The sequence below is a fragment of the Leucoraja erinacea genome, chromosome 13, assembly GCF_028641065.1.
Source record: "Leucoraja erinacea ecotype New England chromosome 13, Leri_hhj_1, whole genome shotgun sequence".
Classification (NCBI taxonomy): domain Eukaryota; kingdom Metazoa; phylum Chordata; class Chondrichthyes; order Rajiformes; family Rajidae; genus Leucoraja; species Leucoraja erinaceus.
Genome location: NC_073389.1, coordinates 998,719 through 1,021,945, shown reverse-complemented (window position 1 = coordinate 1,021,945; position 23,227 = coordinate 998,719). Strand labels below are relative to the sequence as shown.

Here is a 23,227-nt window from a genome sequence, read left to right as displayed (position 1 = left end):
AGTTCTATGCCCCACACTCTAGGGGGAGTTTGCAGAAGCCTATTAACCTACAAACCTGCAGGTCTTTGGGATGTGGGATGAAACCTGGGGCACCCGGAGGAAACCCACGTGGTCACAGGGAGAACGTGCAAACTCCACACACAGACAGCACCCAAGAACGGGATCAAACCCAGGTCTCTGGTGCTGGGAGGCTACAACCCCGGGTTCGATTCTGACCGTTATCTGGCAGAGTTCATCTAAGGACCTTCTACAGGGGCACCATCGAGAGTATGTTGACCTACGACATCACTTCCTGGTTCGGGAGCTGCAAGGCTTATGAGCAAAACCAACTTAACAGGATAGTGAAGACAGCCAGCAGGATCATTGGTGCCCCACTCCCTTTCCTGTTGGAGATCTACAGAAGCGGAGCATCAGCAGAGCCATCTCCATTATCAAGGACACCTATCATCCATCACACCACAACTTCTCCATTCTGCCATCTGGGAAGAGGTACAGGAGCATCAGCTGCAAAACCAGCAGGATGCTCCACAGCTTCTTCCCACAGGCAATAAGACTAGTTAACGGACTGTGTCCCCTCCCCATACATCATACACCAACACATCTAACCTCGCCCACACTTTGACAGCTAGACACCTGTCAATGCAAAGCCACTGTTCGGTCTGAATGTCTGTTTTTATTTCACTATTTAGGCCTATTTTAGATATGGTAGTTTTAATTTTTAATTTTTAAAGCTATATGTATTTATTCTGTTTTTTATTAACTGCACTGATGGGAACTGATTGAGAAACAATTTTTTTGTTTCATCTGTGTATGTAAGTGAAGTAAATACTGAATAGTGAATGGTGGTGCGCTGTGTTAGTGGGCAGAGGGTAAAATAGGGGGAAGAGGGGTTGGGAGGGGGGGGGGGGGGGGGGAGAGGGTGGGAGGGAGGACAAAATACCACCATCTACTTACACTTTCAGCAAGAATAAAGTAATGGAAGCAAGAAACACAGCCTCGGTGAGTTAATTGTACCGAGGAAACACATTGGGTGCCTGGAAAATGCTGCCTGGGTTGTTGGAGGCAGAAACACTGGGTATAATTAAGATGCTTTTAGACAGGCACATGGATCTACAGGGATTGGAGGGATATGGATCATGTGCAGCTAGAGATTAGTTTAACTTGGCATCATGTTCGGCACGGACATTGTGGGCCGAAGGGCCTGTTCCTGTGCTGTACACTTCTAGGTTCTGTTTTCTAACTATACATAAGAATTTGTTGGCTTTTGGCGTAGTGAAAGGTATTTGGAAAGGGAACTCTTTTTGAGTATTCAGGTCAATAAAGATTCTTTAAAAACCTCCACAGGCTGAGTGATCTCGGCCTCCTGGTTTAAGAGCAAATGGGTTGTGCGAACTTTGTTTAAAAATAAAGAAAAATACATTTGTGGGAAAGGAACAAAGAAAGAAAGATGGTGACAGATAATAGTGTTAAACATTTCACACAACACAGTGGCATGACGGAACTACGATGGCTCACTGCACTGTAAGAGTCACAATAGTTAGTAATCACACTGGTCTTTTTGGAATGTCAAAAGGATAGAATTACTTCAGCACATGCTCAGCAGAATTCTGGCAGCCGCACTAGTAGAACACAAAGGTTAGCACACAGAGTTAATCCCTGATCGCTTTTTTGTACTTTTTGTATTGCGTGGACCCTAAACAGTTTAGTTAGGTGACAGCTTGTGTGCTTGGTTCCATTAACATTTTGGGTGACTGGCCCAGTCGAATAGAACGATGCTGATGATTTATGCAATTCTTAACAAAGAAATAGAAGAAAGCGGAACAGGTTCAAAGCACCAGAAAACTGGGACTTCTTGAAGGTAGGAACGATTTTCATCCAACTGGATTTGAGTACACAGCGCTGACTGTGAGAAAGCTCAGGGATAAATAGTTTGGTCAACCTACGCCCCCTTTTTCTCTTGCACATAAGCTACATGTTTCGGTTCTGCTGGATCGCATGTTGGAGAACAAGGTCGGATTACAATGCTGCACCCATTGCTCCTGACAGAAGCAGATACGAAGTAATGTTTTGGCCCGTTTTACATACTTCTTGATATATGATTGTTGGTGTACGTTGAAATCTCGCTAATTGTCAAGAGGTGTCTAAAATCAGAATTTCGCTCTCTCTGGGAAAATTAAATGTTTTAAAAAATCTAGTCAAAATATATCTTTGTTGAAATGGAGTTGTGTGAATATAATGAAGCGTTGAGCAGGTTGAGCAGCTGCCTCATAGCGCCAGAGACCCGGGTTCGATACTGCCCTTCTCCCTGTGACCGTGTGGCTTTCCTCCGGGTGATCCGATTTCCCAAAGTAGCGCAGGTTCGTGGGTTAATTGCCACTAGTGTGTAGGGAGTAGATGAGAAAGTGGGATAACCTAGAACTAGTGTGAACGGGTGATCGATGGGCAGTGCCGCTGATTCTCTAAATTCTAAAATCTATGACATAAAATAAAGCATTTTAGAAAGTGCTACACGTTAGATATTAGGATTGGTTTATTATTGTCACGTGTACTGAGATACAGTGGGGCTTTTGTTTGTGTTCTAGCCCATCCAGTCAAATCAATAAGGTAATATTGTCTAGAAATGATTAGCCATGAGTACCATCCAGCCCGAATCAAGTACAACAGGTATTGCAAAGAGAAACATACCAGAGTGCAGAATATAGTTAGTGTTTTAATGGTTGGAACGAGTCCATGGTCTGTGTGATAGACTGGGCTACATCTACCACTCTCTCTCTGCAATTTATTTCAATCCTGGGCTGTTGCCAAACCAAGTTGTGATGCATGGCGACAGTTTGCTTTCTACAGAGCATCTGTAGAAGTCAGTAAGAGTGGCTGGAGATGTGTCAGACTTCCTTGGCGTTGGTGTGCTTTGTTGGCTAGAGTTGCAATGTGGTTGGTCCAGGACATGACTATGGTGATATTTACACCCAGGGAGCTCTCAACCCTCTGCACTTTGCATTATTGATGCAGGCAGGGAATATAGACAGACCCACCTCGTTTCCTGGTCAGTAACTAACTGCTTCAGCTTGCTGACATTGAGGGGAGGTTGTTGTCTTGCCACCATGTTACTAAACTCTCTCCCTTCCATACTCCATCTCATCACTGTTTGAAGTCTGTTCCACTACCGTGCTGCCTTCTGCAAACTTGAGAATGCAATGGAGCTGAGAACATTTCTGTTTAAAAACACCACATGGGCATCTTGAAGACGTTGTTTTTTAATACACTGTTCGAACTTTGCGAAAATACACTGTTCGAAAATTCGACAAAGAATATAAATCAATCAGAAGATGCATACTCATTTAATTTGCTTTAGGAGTAGCCCATAAAATCACGGTGGTGCAGCGGTTGAGTTGCTACCTTAGAGCAAATGCAGCACCGGAGACCAGGATTCTATCCCGACTACGGGTTCTCTCTGTACGGAGTTTGTACGTTCTCCCCGTGTCCTGCATAGGTTTTCCCTGAGATCTTCGGTTTCCTCCCACACTCCAAAGACGCACAGGTTTGTAGGTTAATTGGCTTGGTAAATGTAAAAAAAGTCCCTAGTGGGTGTAGGATGTTGGTGATGTGCGAGGTCGCTGGTCCGCACAGACCCAATGGGCTGAAGGGCCTGTTTCCACACTGTATCTCTAAACTAAAGTGTATTAAATCATGAGAGGAATAGATCGGGCAGATGTGCAGAATCTCTTGCCTGGAGTAGGGGAATTGAGAACCAGAGGACATAGGTTTAAGGTGAAGGGGTAAAGATTTAATAGGAATCTGAGGGGTAACTTTTCACACATATGGTGGTGGGTGTATGGAACAAGTGGCCAGAGGAGGTAGTTGAGGCTGGGACTATCCTAATGTTTAAGAAACAGTTAGACAGATACATGGATAGGACAGGTTTGGAGGGATATGGGCCAAACGCGGGCAGTGGGACTAGTTTAGCTGGGACATGTTGGCCGGTGTGGGCACACCTGCCTTTCAAGATGTAACTAATGGGGTACAGAAGAATCCCATTTTTATGGTACTACTATGTTCAGCGAAGTGTTAACAAGAAATGAAGGCGTAAATTTCAATAAGGTAATATTGTCTAGAAATTGAATATCATCATCTTCAACCATACTAGGCAAATGCTGTGTAGACACAAGGAACTGGAGATGCTGATATACAATTAAAAAAACACACAATGTTGGAGTAAGGGGCCTGTCCTACTGTACGAGGTAATTGAAGAGCTCTCCCGAGTTTAAAACAAAAGCGTGGTAAGCACGTAGAATGTACATAGCGGGTACGTCGGATTCGGGACGCCTCTTAGCGGCTCGTAACGCTAACGGCAGGTACTCGGGAAACACGGTAAGCTTGTGAAGATTTTACAACGTGGTGAAAAATGTCCACGAGAGCCCAAAGTACCTACGAGCGGCCATTACCGTAATTCCCTGAGTTCGAATCAGGGGAAACTCGGGAGAACTCGTACAGTGGGACAAGCCCTTAACTCAGAAGGTCAGGCAGCATCTCTGGAGAACATGGATAGGTGGCATTTCCGTTCAGGGCCCTTCATCAGACTGAAGAAGGGTCCCGCCCTGAAATGTCACCTATCTATGTTCTCCAGAGATGTTGCCTGACCCGCTGTGTTACTCCACAACTCTGTTATTAAGTGCTGTGTGTAGATTTGTTGAATTACTCCCATGTGGAGTGCAGCACGGTGGCGCAGCGCTAGACTTACCGCTTTCCCGCGCCAGAGACCCGCGTTCCATCCTGACTGTGGGCGCTGAATGTACGCAGCTTGTACTTTCTTCCTGTGGCCGTGTGGGGTTTCTCCGGGTTCACCGGCTTCCTCCCACACTACAGCGTTGAAAATAATGTCTGTGCAACTGATCAATGAGCAGATGCTGAATCATTAGAGATACTTGATTAACCAAACCTGATCACTGACCCTGACCCTGTCGAGTGCTCAGCAAAAGCTGTCATTTCAAAAGGTCCATTTGAGGTCAGGAAGGGAGTGAACGTGCAGTATGTGACCTCTGTGATAGTGTGAATTCATCAGATATGTGTGTATCTGTTTGTGCATGTGTGTGTGTCTATGTGTGTTTGTGTGCCCGTGTGGGGTGTCCTTGCGTGGTTGTGTGTGTGTATGTGTGTATCTGCATGCAGCGAGTCTGTGTGTGCATGTGTGTGTGTGTGTGTGTGTGCATGTGCGTGTGTGCGTATGTGTGTGTGCGTGTGTATCTGCATGCAGCGAGTCTGTGTGTGCGTATGTGTGTGCGTGTGTGTGCGTATGTGTGTGCGTGTTTGTGCTCATGTGTGTGTGTATGTGTGCGTGTGTATATGTGTGTGCGTATGTGTGTGTCTATATATGTATGTGTGTGTGTGTGTATGTGTGTGCGTTGTGTGTGTGTGCGTATGTGTGTGCGTGTGTTTGTGCGCATGTATGTGCATGTGTGCTTGTGTGTGTATGCGTGTGCGTGTATGTGTATGTGTATGCGTATGTGTGTGCGTGTGTGTGTATTTGTCTGTGTGTATGCGTATGCGTGTCTGCGTGCAGTGAGTCTGTGTATGTGCCCATGTGTGAGTGTGTGTGTGTGTTTGTGTGTCTGTGCACATGTGTACATGTGTGTCTGCGTGTGTGTGTATGTGTACATATGTGTGTGCCGAACCCAAACATAGAACTTCAGAAAGATCATATCCCCAGCCCACTCCCTCCCCCAGCCGCCATGTTTAGTCTAGTTTAGAGATACAGCGTCACCCACCGTGTTCGCACTGACCAGTGATCCCCACACATTAACACTATCCTCTACACACTAGGGACAATTGTACATTCGTACCAAGCCAGATGACAATTGTACCGTACCACCGTGCCACCACGTTTGTCTGACCAGTCTTATTGGCACACTTAACACTATCCTCTACACAAGTCACAACGCAAAGATTTCGGTCGAAATGCCAATGAACCTACCTACCGTCCACCCGTTGTCTGACCTTTCTTATTGGCTCACTTTAATCCCTTGTGCCAAAGTCATTCAACGCAAAGATTTCGGTCGAAATGTCACCTATCCATGTTCTCCACAGATGCTGCCTGACCCGCTGAGTTACTCCAGCACTCTGTGAAACGTCACCTATCCATGTTCTCCAGGTATTGCCTGACCTGCTGAGTTACTCCAGCACTTTGTGTCTCATTTTGTAAAGCAGCATCTGCAGTTCCTTATGTCTAATCATTTAACGTGTTGCTTTGTGCATAAGATTGCTGTTCCTCAAATCCCCACAGGACTTGATGCTTATCACTTTAAATTAGTGACCTCTTAAACGATCAGCTACTTCCCCCCATCTAAACCCACTATAAGCACAAATATGTCTATCAAACCTCCTTATAATCCAGTCTGATGAAGGGTCACGACCAGAAATGCAGTCTGTCCATTCCTTCAACAGATGCTGCCTGACACACTGAGTTTCTCCAGCACTTTGTTCCTCTCAATGTTCATTGCCCCAGGCTCGTCTTACCACGGAACCCATGCCTCATCCCTGGAATTGCTCCAGTAAATCATTTCCCTAACATTTCTTGGATCACATCTCTCCTCAGTGAATGCTGTACTTCAGTTATCATCTACCAAATATTCTATGAAGGTTGAACAAAACCTCATTGCATTTCTCCATCATTCCATTATTTTATGAATTCCAGGTCTCACGTTCTATACCACGTGTGACCTAAATATGTTCAACCGCTGTCGGAAAGAACTGCAGATGCTGGTTTAAATCAAAGGTTGACACGAAATGTTGGAGTAACTCAGCGGGACAGGCAGCATCTCTGGAGAACAGGAATGGGTGACGTTTCGGGTCGAGACCCTTCTTCAGACTTCAGACTTAGCTAAGCTAAGTAACCTGAGGGATAACTTGTTTTACACAAAGGTGGTGGATGTATAGAATGAGCTGCCGGAGGAGGTATTTGAGGCACGCACTATCACATTGTTTAAGAAACATTTAGATAGGTGCATGGACAGGACAGGTGTAGAGGGATGTGGGCCAAAAGCAGGCAGGTGGGAACTAGTGTAGATGGGACATGTTGGTCGCTGTGGGAAACTTATTGCCAAGGGGCCTGTTTCCATGCTGTATGACACTATGATTCTGATACATTTAAACACTCTGGACTCTCTCTTGATTTTCAATTGCCCAAAGTGCGCTGTGATTGGGAGTTTCACATTTCAGTCATCCTCCAAGTAATTATTTTTGTCATGGTCCTTTTAATCTTTTAATGATTAAATTCTGCAAACAGAGTTGCATAAACATCACGGACTCTGTTGAGTTTTCAAGGTTGAAGGTCACGGATATTGATCTGGTAAACACAGAACAGAAATTACTTTTAAACTCAGCAATATGATTAAGTTTGTCATTTAAGAGTGCATTCAGGTAGCATTTTTTGACATAAGACTGTGGAAATAGAACATGTGTACGTTCATAAAGCTATGGACATTTTTGAAATACTTTTTGATAGATTTTTGACACCCACAGATTTTAGGGATCTTGAGAATGGAGTCACAAGGAACAGCAGATGCTGGAATCTTGAACAAAACTCAAAGTGCTGGAGGAGCTCAGTGGTTCAGGGAGTATCTGTGGAGGGAATGGACAGGCGACGTTTCAGGTCAAGTCCCTTCTTCAGACTGGAGTTGTCTCTGTATTCCCTCCACAGATGCTGCCTCGCCTGTTGCGTTCCTCCAGCACTTTGTATTTCACTGAAGCTGACAAAACAGTGTATTTTATCTTAAATGTATGTCCTCCCTCATAGCAAGAGATCCAGTCAAGAGTTTAATTGTTACTAGACTAAGTGGACCCGTTGTGTCCCAGTAACACAGGCCTGGTCCCCCAAATGAACTCATTCCCCAACGCAATATTCCACCACTCACCCGTTCCCCCAACGCAACACATCTCCAATGCAATTTTCCACCACTCACCCGTTCCCCTAACGCAACCCATCCCCCTAATGCAATATTCCACCACTCACCCATAGCCCCTAACTGCGCAGGCGTGGCTGACGGGTTCCCGTTGTGATGCCCTGATCCACCCTCCTCCCTACCCCCCCACTCCGCCCCTTGTCAATCCCCCTCATGCACTCACTCCATCCCACCTCTACATTAATAACAGATATAACCTAATATGGGACCAGTGTCAAAATACACAATGAATATGGACCTCCTGGTCTCTATGTAAATATAATTAAATCTTTAAAACAAAACTTGTAAATGTATTAAAAAAAACACAAAGATAAAAAGACAAAAAGAAAAACACAAAAAAGGAAAAAAACGAAACCCCCCTAAACTAAAGAAATAAAATCTTGCTACCTGTTTTAAACCTCGCTACCTTTTACATTAGACCACCGATCAGAACAAAACTTGGTGCAATCGCAGCACAGGAGAACGGTGAGTAAGCTGGCGAAGAAATTGTAGTGCTATCGCGTACCATTTTTGCACAAATAAACCGCGTAAATCGGAAGATAACAAGTTCAGAGCTTTAGTTATGTACTAGACTAGGTGGGACCCGTTGGGTCCCAGTCACACGGGAGGCCTGGTCCCCCAACGCAACCCATTCCCCAACGTAATGTTCCACCACTCACCTGTTCCCCCAATGCAACCCGTTCCCCCAATGCAATATTCCATCAATCACCCATAGCCCCTAACTGTGCAGGCACGGCTCATTTCCCCTCATCCCCCAGCGCTCCCTCCCCCTCCTCTTCATGTGTGGGAGGGGAGGAGGAGAGGGAAGGGGGGGTGTGGGGTGAGAGGGGTGTGGGTGTGTGTAGGCAGCGGGGTGTGTAGGAGGGGGAGAGAGAGCGTGGTGTTGGGTGGGGAGAGGGGGTGTGTAGCGGGGGGGTGTGGGGTGGGAGGGGAGGTGTATATGTGTTGCATCTCTTGTTGCGTTCTGCAGCCGGGGAGGGGGACGGCTTCAGGTGGGGAGGGGGGGGAGTGGTGCCATGGCCTAGCGCTGTAGGATGCTCCCACACTCCTCCCCCCCCCCCCACCGCACCGGCAGCCCCTCCAGAAGCAGTCCCCCTCCCCCCCACTGCAGGATGCTCCCCCCACTGGTCCCCAGGCCTGGTCTGGTGGGCAGCATCCTGCAGCGGGGGATGGGACGGCTTCAGGCAGGGGCCGGTGGAGCAGGAGCATCCTGCAGCGGGGGATGGGACGGCTTCAGGCAGGGGCCGGTGGAGCAGGAGCATCCTGCAGCGGGGAAGGGTGACAGCTTCAGGTGAGGGCTGTCGGGGGCCGGTGGGGGTGGGGGGGGAGAGTGTCCTGCACTCACTTCATCCCCCATCAATCCTCTCATCCACTCTTTGCGGCTCTCTAAGGCCTGCCCCTGCCGTGGCCTATCGCTGTCATGGCCTACCGTGGGTGGGGGGGGGGGCTTTCTGGAGGGGTGTTGTGGTCTGAAGGGACTGGTTTCCAGAGGGCTAGTAGGACATAGTGGGCTGAATGGACCTTTATTTGGCTAGTACGGGTGTTGTGGGCCGAATGGATGGCAGCTGGGGATGGGGCGGTTTCATGCGGGGGCCAGTGGGGAACGTCCTGTAGCCGGGGGAGGGGGACGGCTTTAGTCGGGGGTCGGTGGAGAGGTGGGGGAAGCGTCACGCAGCTGGGGACGGGGACAGCTTCAGGTGGGGGGCAGCGGGAGCTTGCGGGGATGGGGGGTGGAGGGGGGTGGAGGGAGGGGGGGATGGAGGGGGAAACATCCTACAGCCGGGTGAGGGGGACGGCTTCAGGGAGGGGGCTGTCGGGGGGGGGATCATCGTGCAGCTGGGTGGGGTGCGACCTGCAGCCCCACCAGTGCCCGGCTACCTCAAACCGCCACACTCACACTCCTCACTTTTCCAAGATCTTGAGGTTGCAGCAGTTAGTCTCTGAGTCGGCCAAGCTCCGGTCCGCTCCGCACGCTGGGCCGTCATACCGTCTCTGGGTTCCCCGACTCAGCGCGGCTTATGGGCACAAAAAAAAAACTTTTTAAACACATTACACCAATTCTTAAATCCTTACATTGGCTCCCTGTATGTCAGAGAATTGATTTCAAAATCCTGCTGCTCACCTATAAATCACTACATGGTTTAGGGCCAAAGTATATCACTGACATGCTTCCACTATATAAGCCTTCTAGACCGCTAAGATCTTCTGAGACCAATCTGTTAGTGATTCCCAGAGTAAATACAAAACATGGGAAAGCAGGATTTAGTTACTATGCAACAAGGACATGACTTCAGAATTAAGGGACAGAAGTTTAGGGGTAATATGAGGGGGAACTTCTTTACGCAGAGAGTGGTGGTGGTGTGGAATGAGCTCCCAGTGGAAGTGGTGGAGGCAGGTTCATTGGTATCATTTAAAAATAAATTGGATAGGCATATGGATGAGAAGGGAATGGAGGGTTATGGTACGAGTGCAGGCAGGTGGGACTAAGGGGAAAAAAATTTGTTCGGCATGGACTTGTAGGGCCGAGATGGCCTGTTTCCGTGCTGTAATTGTTATATGGTTATTATATGGTTAACAAATAGCTGGAATAAACTTCCTGAAGATTTCAGACTTGCCTCAACTTTGACCACTTTTAAAACAAGACTGAAAACTTTTATGTTTACTTTAGCTTTCAGCTAAATCTTAACTACATTGCACTTTTAACTTTTGCACTTTTTATAATGCATTTTTAACTTTGCTTTTATTTTCTTTTAATTCTTCTATTTTATTTCATTTTATTATTTCATTTTATTGTATGACATGTTTTTATGTGAAGCACTTTGAGTCTGCCTCGTGTATGAAATGTGCTATATAAATCTGCTGATCTTACGATTTTTAAACCATAACTTTTGTAATATTCCACCGATTGGAACAAATCTTGGTGCACTTGCAGCACATGAGAATGGTGAATAAGGTGGCGTAAAATCATACCGTTATCCATTACCGTTTTTGCACAAATGTAAAAACAACGCAAACTGGAAGAGGACAAGATGAGAGATAGATAATATGCACTCTTCCTCTTGCGCTCCAAGGAATAGAGACCCAGCCCACTCAACCTCTCCCAATAGCTCACACCCTCTAGTCCTGGCAACATCCTCGTAAATCTTTTCTATACCTTTCCAGCTTGACAATATCTCTCCTATAACATGGTGCGCAGAACCTAACAATATTCTAAATGCGGTCTCACCAATGTCTTATACAACTGCAACATGACCTCCCAACTTCTATAATACTCTGACTGATGAAGGCAAAAATGCCAAAAGCCTTGTTGACCACCTTATCCACCTGTGACTCGACCTTCAAGGAACCATGCACCTGTACTCCTAGATCCCTCTGCTCGACAACACTACCCAGAGGTCTACCATTTACTGTGTGGGTCCTGCTCTTGTTCGATGTCGCAAAATGCAACACCTCACACTGTTTTGTATTAAATTCCATCAACCATCCTTCCGCCCACCTGGCCAATCGATCCAGATCCTGCTGCAATCGTTCACAGCCATCATCACTATCTGCAAAGCCACTCACTTTTGTATCATCAGCAAACTTGCAAATCTTGTCCTGTATGTTCTCTTCCAAATCATTGATGTAGATGGCAAACAGTAACGAGCCCTGAGGCACACTACTAGTTACAGGCCTCCATTCTGACAAGCAACCTTCTGCTTACTTCCGTGGAGCCAATTTGTTATCCATTCAGCTATCTCTCCTTGGATCCCATGAGATCTAACCTTCCAAGCAGCCTACCATGCGGCACCCAGTCGAACATCTGATAAAGTCCACGTACACAATATCTACAGCGCTGCCCACATCAACCCTTTTGCTCATGTCTTCAAAAAATTCAATCAGATTTATGAGACACGACCTCCCATGTACAAAACCATGCTGACTATCCCAAATCAGCGCTTGCCACTCCAAATGCTTGGAAACCTATCCCTCAGAATACTCTCTGGTAACTTTCCAACTACAGATGTTAAGCTCACCAGCCTATAGTTCCCAGCATTTTCCCTGCAGCCCTTCTTGAAATGAGGTACAACATTTGCCACCCTCCAGTCTTCCGGCACCTCTCCTGTATTTAAAGATGACTCGTAAATTTCAACCAGAGCTCCCACAATTTCCTCTCTAGTTTCCCGCCATGTCCTCAGATATATCTGATCAGACCATGGAGATTTGTCTACCTTCATACACGACAGTACCTTCAGCACCTCTTCGACAGTAACACTGACTGGTCTTAAGACACTTCCATTGACTGCCCCAGGTTCCTCTGTCCTTCTGTCTTTCTCCTCGGTAAATACAGAGAAATACTCATTGAGGAACCTGCCCATCTCCTGTGGCTCCACTTTGATTCCTGAGAGCTCCCCCTCTCTCTCCAGTTACCCTTTTCCACCTTATGTATTTATTCAAAAAATTGGGATTGCCGCTAATGCTACTCGCCAGAGCTATCTACTGGCCCCTTTTGTGCTCTTCTGATCTCATTTTTCAGTTTACTCCTTAGTTCCTGAAACTCCTCCAGGGATGCACTTGATCCCAGCTGCCTATACCTGTCCCATGCATCCTTCTTGTTTTTGACGTCAGCCAAGCTTCCTTACGTTTGCCTGCTTTGCCCTTCACTGTAATGGGGACGTACACATCCTGAGCTTTCGTCAGTACACTTTTAAAAACATCCCACTTGGCCAATGTTCCTTTCCCCTCAAATAACCTGCTCCAGTCAACTTGAGCGAGACCTTCTCTCATACCCTCAAAGTTGGCCTTACCCCAGTTGAGCATTTTAACACGTGGACCCTCTCTGTCCCAATCCATAACTATCTTAAACCTAATCGAACTGTGGTCACTGGTCCCAAAAGGCTCCTCCACACACACTTCATTAACTTGCCCTTCCCAATTTCCCAAAACTAGATCCAGTGTTACCCTCTCACATGTGGGGGTCTCTGCATACTTCTGGAGAAAACTCTCCTGAACACTTTTGAGAAGTTTCATCCCATCTAAACCCTTCACACTATGTGATGTTTCGGCTCGAGATCCTTCTTCAGACATGTTGACTCCCATGTCCAAAGTGATTATTAAGTTACATTGACAACATTTTTTTAACTTTTACAACTTTAGAGTTGGAAGATTTATCTCAGCTATTGATTATAGACACTCAAATCATCCTACACTGGAACTGCAGATGCTGGAATCTTGAGCAAAACACAAATTGCTGGAGTAACTCAGCAGGTCAGGTGGATGACATTTTGGGTTGGGATGGGAAGGTCCCAAACCTGAAACCACCTGTCCGTACTCTCCACAGATGCTGCCTAACTTGCTAAGTTACTCCAACACTTTGTGTTTTGCTACACAATCATAACATCGAATAAGAATACCTGAGCTGGAATGAATGGTTACATGTGTGTCAAGTCTGCTTTTCAAGTGAATTATAAAGAGGAATTATATCGATGCATACATCGATTTTACCCACTACCCCTATCATTGCATCATTGAAATTCTTCTTCTCCACACTTTGTCATCTCATCTTCTGTACTGTTGCCGCTCTCGGCTATATCTATCACTTTAGTTTTGGTCACTGCTGTCAGAGAGCGGCCATTAAGCTGGAAAGGGCACAGAGGAGATTTACGAGGATGTTGCCAGGATTCAAAGGACTGAGCTACAGGGAGAGGACTTTATTCCTTGGAGAGCAGGAGGCTGAGGGATGATCTTACAGAGGTTTATAAAATCACGAGGGGAAAAGATGGGGTGAATGTGAATAAAAAAAGAGGAAACCTGTCCAAGCTAAGCCCGTCTTTCACCAATAATACTTCATTTTCCCCTTCATCTAAATCACAAGGATACCAGGATTTCAAACTGCATTGGCTCGTTGACCTATGGTGAGCAGATCAGTGACCATTGAAATGTACACGCAAGGAAATGCAGATGCTAGTTTACCAAAAAGACCCACATTTCTGGAGCAACTCAGCGAGTCAGGCAACATCTCAGGCAAACGTGGGTAGGTGACATTTCAGGTCAGCAACTGAAGAAGGGAACTGAATATTTGGAGATGGTACACAAAAATGCTGGAAAAACTCAGCGGGTGCAGAAGCATCTATGGAGCGAAGAAAATAGGCAACGTTTCGGGCCGAAACCACTCTTCAGACAAAACCCTTCTTCAGACTCCCCTGAATATTGGGAGAATTGTTCATGCACCAGGGAGAAGCGATGACAAGAAAGAAGAGGAACAAAAAGTGCTCGCATCAGCAAGTTTTGTTTATGTACAATAAATATTAAGGAGATTTGTAAACTTAGAGGCATTAACAAACAAGTAATAACAGATAACGGATAGTCTGCCCAAGCAATGTAGCTTGACTAGATAACATTCAAACCTCTAGTCTTTGTCCCATTTGCCAATTATGTATCCACCTATCACTTGTCTGGCTTGGTCCCCATGCCCACCACTTTTCCAGCTTTCTCCCCTCTACTGCAATCAGTCTGATGACGGATCCCGAACCAAATGTCGCCTGTTCAAGTTCTCCAGATATGCTGTCTGATAGATTGAGTTACTCCAGCACTTTGTGTCTTTTATTGTAAACCAGCATCTGCAGTTTTAGACTTTAGGGATACAGCGTGAAAACAGGCCCTTTGCCCACAGAGTGTGTACCAACCAGCAACCACCCCATACAGTAACACTATCCTACACATTAGGGACAAGTTACAGAAGCAAATTAACCTAAAAACCTGCATGTTTTGGGAATGTGGAAGGAAATATAGAAACATAGAAAAAAGGTGCAGGAGTAGGACATTCGGCCCTTTGAGCCAGCATCGCCATTCAATATGATCATGGCTGATCATCCAAAATCAGTAACCTGTTCCTGCCTTTTCCACATATTCCTTTATTCCATATTTCCTTGAAACCAGAGCACCCGAAGAAAATTCATACGGTCACAGGGAGAATGTACCTGTCAAGGAGGAAGCACCCATTGTCAGGATCGAACCTCTGACACTGTAGCACTGTGCCACTGTACTGCCCCTAGTGCCAGTTCCTTGTGTCTCCTTATAACAATCATTTCCACCCCTTTGTTGGGACCCATCACTGTAGCATGGCTGAGAAATTGCTTGTTCAGCATCAAAAATGTCTTCCAATTGCCCCACTTCTCAGGTCCCAACTTGTCCCTCACGGTGATGTTGCTGTGTCTTCCTTTGTGTCTGTGGGTCATCACAACGGAACAAACACCTTGTTAAATGTAGAAACATCTGAAGATGGGTTCCCACCCAAAGCATCTCCTATCCATGATCTACACAGATGCTGCCTGACCTGCTGAGTTACTCCAGCACTTTGGGACCTTGTTAGATGTCTGCTGATCATTAATTTGAAAGATAATTTATCAACGAGACTTCTGGCAGGGAGTGAGATTAACTTTACACTAAAGTCACTTAAAATTGGCCTATTGAAAAAAAATACATTTCAGACTTTGTATCGTAGCTTGGGAGAACTCATCAGGAGTTTATTTCTGCAGAGATTTTATTCTTTGTTGTTTTTAAGCCAATGGAGTGGGCGTGAGCATAGTGGCACCGATTTAGTGAGTAGGCAGGCTTTAGGACCGCAGCAGCTCCATTTTCCCTTCTTCCTGATTTACAGAAGGATTTTTAGACGATTGCAGATCCAGGCTTGATTAACTGAGTTCTGCCACTGCAATTCACCAGACACCAAAGTGCTAGCCTGTGAAATAAGCAACAACAAAGTTTACTGCCATTGCATCTCATCGGGGCTCAAGTGCTCGTTTGATGTAGATCGCTTCACTTTCAAAACGTAAAGGTATTTTATCTAAACCAGAATTTGGGCGGCACAGATGCTGCGTGACTCGCTGAGTTCCTCCAACATGTTGTTTGTTCCTCCAGATTCCAGCATTGACCAGATATTGACACAACAAATCAAGATCTAAAATGCAGTGATTGATTTAGACTTTCAGGCCTGTCTTAAAGTTCCTACACTAATGTTCAATGTTCAAAATTAAAGCACATAGGTTTATGGGAGGAAAGGGGATGATTGACGCTGGAATGAGTGGAAGAGGACACAGAGTGCTGGAGTAACTCAGCGGGTCAGGCAGCATCTGTGGTGAACATGGATAGGTGACTTTTCACAGAGTGCTGGAGTAACTCAGCGGGTCAGGCAGCATCTGTGGAGAACATGGATAGGTGATGTTTCACAGAGTGCTGGAGTAACTCAGCGGGTCAGGCAGCATCCAGCATCTGTGGTGAACATGGATAGGTGATGTTTCACAGAGTGCTGGAGTAACTCAGCGGGTTAGGCAGCATCTGTGGTGAACATGGATAGGTGACGTTTTGGGTCTGGACCCTTCTTCCGATGGAATAAATTGATCTATTTGTAGTGGGTGGCAGTGAGGAGCAAGGTGCCACAGGGATCTGTGTTTAAGTTCTATCTGTTCATAATGTATATCATTATGAGAGGCATAGATAGGGCAGACAATCAGAACCTTTCTCCCCAGGGTGGAAATGACAAAGACTGGAGTGAGCACTTTAAGGTGAGGGGGCAAAATTTAAAGGAGATGTGTAGGGCAAGTTGTTTTACACACCTGGAACGAGCTGCCGGGGGTGGTGGTGGCAGGTGGTGGTGTTTAAGAGGCGTTCAGATATGCAAGAGAAGAGTGCTGGGGTAACTCAGTGGGTCAGGCAACATCTCAGGAGAAGATGGATAGGCGACATTTCAGGTCGGAACTCTTCTTCAGACTGATCACATTCAGACAAAGAAGATGAGTTTGTCTAAGCATCATGTTCAGCACAGACATTGTGGGCTGAAGGGCCTGTTCCCATGCTGTACTCTTCTATATTCTAGTACAGGTATCTAGCAATTACTCAAGTGCAGGACCAAATGTAATTGCTATGTTTGCAGATGAGAGTGTGACCCCCCGCCGACCCTCACCTGCACTCTGGCCGCCTGCCGGCTGTGACCATTGACCCTGTCCATCCTAACCTCTCCCACGGCCACCAGCAGGCCGGGACCGGCAACTCACCCAGATTCCAGGCCCAGTTCCCGACCGAGAGTCGGAACAAAGGTCTCGACCCAAAACATCCCCTGTCCATGTCCTCCAGAGATGCTGCCGGACCGACTGTGTTACTCCAGCACTTTGTGTCCTTTTGTTTATTAACCAGCATCTGCAGTTCTTTATTTCAACTACTTATAATCCCTTACTCTGTTATAGTGGACAATCAGCAATAACAGACACCAGTTCCCTCCTGTGGTCTGTTACAACAAGGGTTTACTGTAATGTGAACTTATGCTTTTAACAGGGAAGTCACGAAGACTGTGCATTACTTACGTAAATGTCGACTGGGGAATGTTGCCGGGCAAAGAGACGTGTACCTTCTTGTTCATCACTCACTGCAAGTAAATAGGTAGGTAGGGCACTCGTACAGGAAGGCAAGTGTCATGGTGAACTTCAATGCAATAGCTATTGAGAACAAGTATGTCTTACTGCCTTTATAATGGGCTTTGAGGAGACCACAAGCAGAATATTACGTGCAGTTGTTCTCTCCTTGTATATGTATAGAGGACATACATTTAAGATGAGAGGGGAAAGATTTAATAGGAACTTGAGGGGCAACCTTTACACAGAGAGAGAGGTTGATGCATGGAACAAGCTGCCAGAGGAAGTAGTTGAGGCAGGTACTACATTAGATACTTGGACAAGTACATGGATGAAAAAGGTTTAGAAGAGTATGAGCCAAACATGGGAAAATGGGTCTACATTAGATGGGGCATCTTGTCACATAGACGAGGGGGATAGGGTGATTGCATAGGGTGGTTTTCCTGGGATAGAGGAATCAAGAATAGAGGACATAGGTTTATGGTGAGAGGAGGAAAATGATATGTGAACATGAGGTTCAACTTGTTGAAGAAGGAACTGCAGATGCTGGAAAATCGAAGGTAGACAAAAGTGTTGGAGAAACTCAGCGGGTGCAGCAGCATCTACGGAGCGAAGGAAATAGGCAACGTTTCGGGCCAAAACCCTTCTTCAGACTCAGGATCAGTCTGAAGATGAGTTTCAGCCTGAAACGTTGCCTATTTCCTTCGCTCCATAGATGCTGCTGCACCCGCTGAGTTTCTCCAGTACTTTGTCTACCTGAGAGGTTCAACTTTCTCACTCAGGTAAATGGGTGGGTAAATGGAATGAGCTGCCAGAGAAAGTAGTTGAGGCAGGTACAATAACGACATTTAAATGACATTTGGACAGGTACATGGATAGGAAGGGTTTTATTGGGATGTGGGCCAAACGCGGTCAAAATGCACTAGATTAGATGGGGCATCTTGGTCAGCATGGACAAGCTGAGCCTGGATATATGTCATAGAGGGCATGCAATGAAGGTCCACCAGGTTAACACCTGGATGGTTGGAACTACTGAAGGGGAGAGATTGGGTCAAAGTGGGTCTGTACCTAGATGAAAGATCACTGAAATGTATGTGTTCTGATCAGCTTTGGTAGGCTAGTTAGAGAGAGGATATTTATCCTGTATGAGGATTCTAGTACTGTGTGATACAGATTCAGAATGTGAATGAGACATTTGGCACAGCGGTATATCTGCAGCCTCACAGCACCAGAGACCAGGGTTCAATCCTGACCATGGACTCTGTCTGTGTGGAGTTTGTACTGCCGTGTGGGTTTTCTCCGGGTGCTCCGGTTTCCACCCATACTCCAAAGATTGTAGATTAATTGGCTTCTGTAAATTGTCCCTAGAGTGTAGGATAGAACTAGTGTATGGCTGATCGCTGGTCAGCGCGGATCTGTAACGCAGTATCTGTAAACTAAATTAAACATTTAGGACTGAGATGAGGAAAGCAAAGGATGCAGGGGCTGTGGAGGCTGATTATATTTAAGAAGAACTCAAAAATCTGGAGTAACTCAGCGGGTCAGGCAGCATCTGTGGAGAACATGGATAGGTGACGAATCGAGTCAAGATTCTTCTTCAGACTGACTGACCCCATTCGTCATCTGTCCATGTTCTCCAAAGATGCTGCTTGATTTGCTGAGTCACTCCAGCACTTTGTATTATTTTGCGTAAACTGGCATCTGCAGTTCCTTGTTTCTGCATTTCAGGAGATTTAACAGGAAATAGTTTTGACAGGAAAATGGAAGGGGAGCAGGGTACTGCAATGCAGAATTAGCTATGATTGCATAGAATAGCTGAGACATCTCACAGGATTTAATGGCCTCTATTATTCCGTTTCTGGGAGTGATTGGAAGACTATTGATCGGAGATTCAGCTGGATCTGCTGCTTGGTATTTTGGGTGCAAGAGTAGTGCAGATACTGGATGTCCTGCATTAGAAACATAGACAATAGGTGCAGGAGTAGGCCATTCGGCCCTTCAAGCCAGCACCGCCACTCAACATGATCATGGCTGATCATCCAAAACCAGTACCCCATTCCTGCTTTTTCCCCATATCCCTTGATTCTATTAGTCCTGAGAGCTACCTCTAACTCTTTCTTGAAAATGTCCAATGAATTGGCCTCCACTGCCTTCTGTGGCAGAGAATTCCACAGATTCACAACTCTCTGGGTGAAAATGTTTTTCCTCATCTCAATCCTAAATGGCCTACTCCTTTTTTCTTAAACTTTGGCCCCTGGTTCTGGACTCCCCCAACATGTTTTATAAGATTTCCTCTCATCCTTCTAAACTACAGTGAATACAAGCCCAGTCGACCAACTTTCATCATATGTCGGTCCCGCCATCCCGGGAATTAACCTGGTGAACCTAAGCTGCACTCCCTCAATGGCAAGAATGTCCTTCCTCAAATTAGGAGCCCAAAACCGCACACAATGATATCACCAGGGCCCCTTGCTCCTAAACTCAAATCTTCTCACAATGAAGGCCAATATGCCATTAGCTTTCTTCAGTGCCTGATGTACCTGCATGCTTCCTTTCAGTGACTGATGTACAAGCACACCCAGTTGCACATTTGCACACCCTTTTCCTAATCTGACACTACACTGATAATAATCTGTCTTCTTCTTCTTGCCATCAAAGTGGATAACCTCACATTTATCCACATTATACTGCATCTGCCATGCATCTGCCCACTCACCCAACCTATCCAAGTCACCCTGCAGCCTCATAGCATCATCCTCGCAGCTCACACTGCCATCCACAAACTTGGAGATGTTACATTTAATTGCCATCGTCTAAATCGTTAATATATTTTGTAAATAACTGGGGGCCCAGCACTGAGCTTTGAGGCAGCCCACTCGTCACTGCCTGCCATTCTGAAAAGGACCCGTTAATTCCTACTCTTTTCTTCCTGTCTGCCAACAAATTTTCTATCCATGTGCGGGACCTTGTCAAAGGCTTTTTGAAAGATCAGATACACCACATCCACTGGCTCTCCCTTATCCATTCTACTTGATACATCCTCAAAAAAATTCCAGATTAGTCAAGCTTGATTTCCCCATCATAAATCCATGCTGACTTTGACCGATCCCGTCACTGCTTTCCAAATGCGCTGGTATAACATATTTAATAATCGACTCAAGCATCTTCCCCACTACCGATGTAAGGCCAACTGGTCTACAATTCCTCCTCTCTCCCTCCTTTCTTTAAAAGTGGGGTTACATTGGCTACCCTCAAGTCCACTGGAACTGATCCAGAGTCGAGAGAACATTGGAAAATGATCACCAATGCATCCACGATTTCTAGGGCCACCTCTACTCTGATACTCTGGGATGCAGACCATCAGGCCCTGGGGATTTATCTGTCTTCAATCCCAACAGTTTACCTAACTGTTTCCAGACTAATGTGGATTTCTTTCAGTTCCTCACTGCCACTGGATCCTCGGTCCCCTAGTATTTCTGGGTGTATACCTTGGTATTAATGGACACTTGGACAGATACATGGCTAGGGTAGGTTCCGAGGGATAAGGACTAAACACTGGCAGGTGGTCAGCATGGACAAGTTGGGCTGAAGGGCTTGTTTCCATGCTGTAGATTCTATGACTCTATCAGCGACTGAGAAGTAAATGGTGGAACTCCACCCCAACACCACAGGAATACTTCCACCAGAGGTGAGCCATCTTCTCATGACCCATTAGTGTTCGGCAGCAAACAATGGCCTCCCAGTGGTGTCAAGAGTTTTGACCAAGAACTCTTGCCATTTGTGTAATTAGATGATACCTTTCCCAGTTTGTGAACCTTACAATACACTAATGTATAACACAAAGTGCTGGAGGAACTTAGCGGACCAGGCAGCATCTGTGGAGTGAATGGATAGACTATGTTTCAGGTCAGGAGTGAGGGGGAGCGGGCGGTGGGAGAGAAAGCTGGAAAATAAATAGGATAGGAAAGGTTTAGAGGAATATAGGCCCAACGCAGACAGGTAGGACTGGAGTAGATGGGGCACCTTGGTCGGCCTGGGCAAGGTGTGTCAAAGGGCCTGTTTCCGTGCTGTAAGTGTGACTCTATGAGAAGTGAGGCTGGGACAAACTCGGGCAAATGAGATATCTTCAGATATCTTGTGATGTTGGTTTCCCATAATTATTCCTCACCTTTATCTCCTAATTGTTCTAACGCAGTGAACATCCTTTACGTTGACTCTCAGTTTTGATTCATTACTGCAGCCTCACAGCGCCAGAGACCCGGGTTCCATCCTGACTACGGGTGCTGTCTGTGTGGAGTTTGTACCTTCTCCCTGTGACCACGTGGGTTTTCTCCGGGTGCTCCGGTTTCCTCCCACTCTCCGAAGATGTACAGGTTTGTAGGTTAATTGGCTTGGTGAAATTGTAAACTGTCCCTAGTGTGTAGGATATTGTGAGTGTAAGGGGTGATCGCTGGTCGGCGCAGGCTCGGTGGGCCAGAGGGCACGTTTCTGAGCTGTGTCTCTAAAGTCAAAAGTAAAAGTCTAAAATTAGGCTGGGTTTCCTTTTGCAATGTGCTGGAGTTTGAAGCTTGTGTTAAAATATTCCTGCAACCATTATTGTTTCAGAACCTCTGTGTGTGATCCAGAGATGTCTTTGGTATGTCTGTCTGACTTTGAGATGTATGCTAAAGAACATTTACCCAAAACCACCTGGGATTACTACGCTGCTGGGGCTGACGAGTGCTGCACTAGAGATGACAATCTGATGGCCTATAAAAGGTTTGTATTCTACGAAATGCTCACAAGGTCCAAGTGCCTGAATTGTGAAGTAACAAGCATAGAACATAGCACAGTACAGCACAGGAACAGGCCCTTCAGCCCACAATGTCCACGTCAAACAAGATACATTAAACTAATCTCCTCTGCCTGCACGTGATCCATATCCCTCCATATCCATGTGTCTATCACTTGGAAGATGAGTCCCGAAGAGTCCAAAATGTTGCCTATCCATGTTCTCCTGCGATGCTGCCTGACCCGTTACTCCAGCACTCTTCACCTGCCTATCAAAAAACACTGCTATGATATCTGCCTTCACCACCACCCCTGGCAGTATATTCTGGGCACCCAACACTCTCTGTGTAAAAAAAACACAAAATAAGCATTTTATTCTGGTACAGTGTATTTGTTTGTGCAACAATACTGTCTCTTCAATCTATTTTATAGAACCATATAACCATATAACCATATAACAATTACAGCACGGAAACAGGCCATCTCGACCCTTCTAGTCCGGGCCAAACACGTATTCTCCCCTAGTCCCATATACCTGCGCTCAGACCATAACCCTCCATTCCCTTCCCATCCATATAACTATCCAATTTATTTTTAAATGATAAAAACGAACCTGCCTCCACCACCTTCACTGGAAGCTCATTCCACACAGCCACCACTCTCTGAGTAAAGAAGTTCCCCCTCATGTTACCCCTAAACTTCAGTCCCTTAATTCTAAAGTCATGTCCCCTTGTTTGAATCTTCCCTACTCTCAGTGGGAAAAGCTTTTCCACGTCAACTCTGTTTATCCCTCTCATCATTTAAAAAATCTCTATCAAGTCCCCCATTAACCTTCTGCGCTCCAAAGAATAAAGCCCTAACTTGTTCAACCTTTCTCTGTAACTTAGTTGCTGAAACCCAGGCAACATTCTAGTAAATCTCCTCTGTACTCTCTCTATTTTGTTGACATCCTTCCTATAATTAGGCGACCAAAATTGTACACCATACTCCAGAATTGGCCTCACCAATGCCTTGTACAGTTTTAACATTACATCCAAACTTCTATACTCAATGCTCTGATTTATAAAGGCCAGCACACCAAAAGCTTTCTTTACCACCCTATCTACATGAGATTCC

At 45.8% G+C, this 23,227-nt stretch overlaps 1 protein-coding gene across 9 annotated transcripts in view; it reads left to right on the top strand.

Annotated features, from left to right (window-relative positions):
* Window positions 1–1,641: 1,641 nt before the first annotated feature.
* hao2 (hydroxyacid oxidase 2 (long chain)) overlaps window positions 1,642–23,227 on the top strand; it is a 43,847-nt gene continuing 22,261 nt past the window's right edge. For 2 of the 9 annotated variants that reach the window (XM_055644258.1, XM_055644250.1), the window contains exons 1-2: window positions 17,265–17,369; window positions 21,947–22,099. In XM_055644258.1, the coding sequence (XP_055500233.1) occupies window positions 21,969–22,099 (131 nt within the window). In that variant the 5' untranslated portion in view covers window positions 17,265–17,369; window positions 21,947–21,968. Of the gene's footprint in view, window positions 1,859–1,909; window positions 2,060–15,571; window positions 15,772–17,264; window positions 17,370–21,581; window positions 21,715–21,946; window positions 22,100–23,227 lie in introns of those variants that run through there. The other 7 variants (XM_055644257.1, XM_055644255.1, XM_055644254.1 and 4 more) reach the window with 7 other exon arrangements.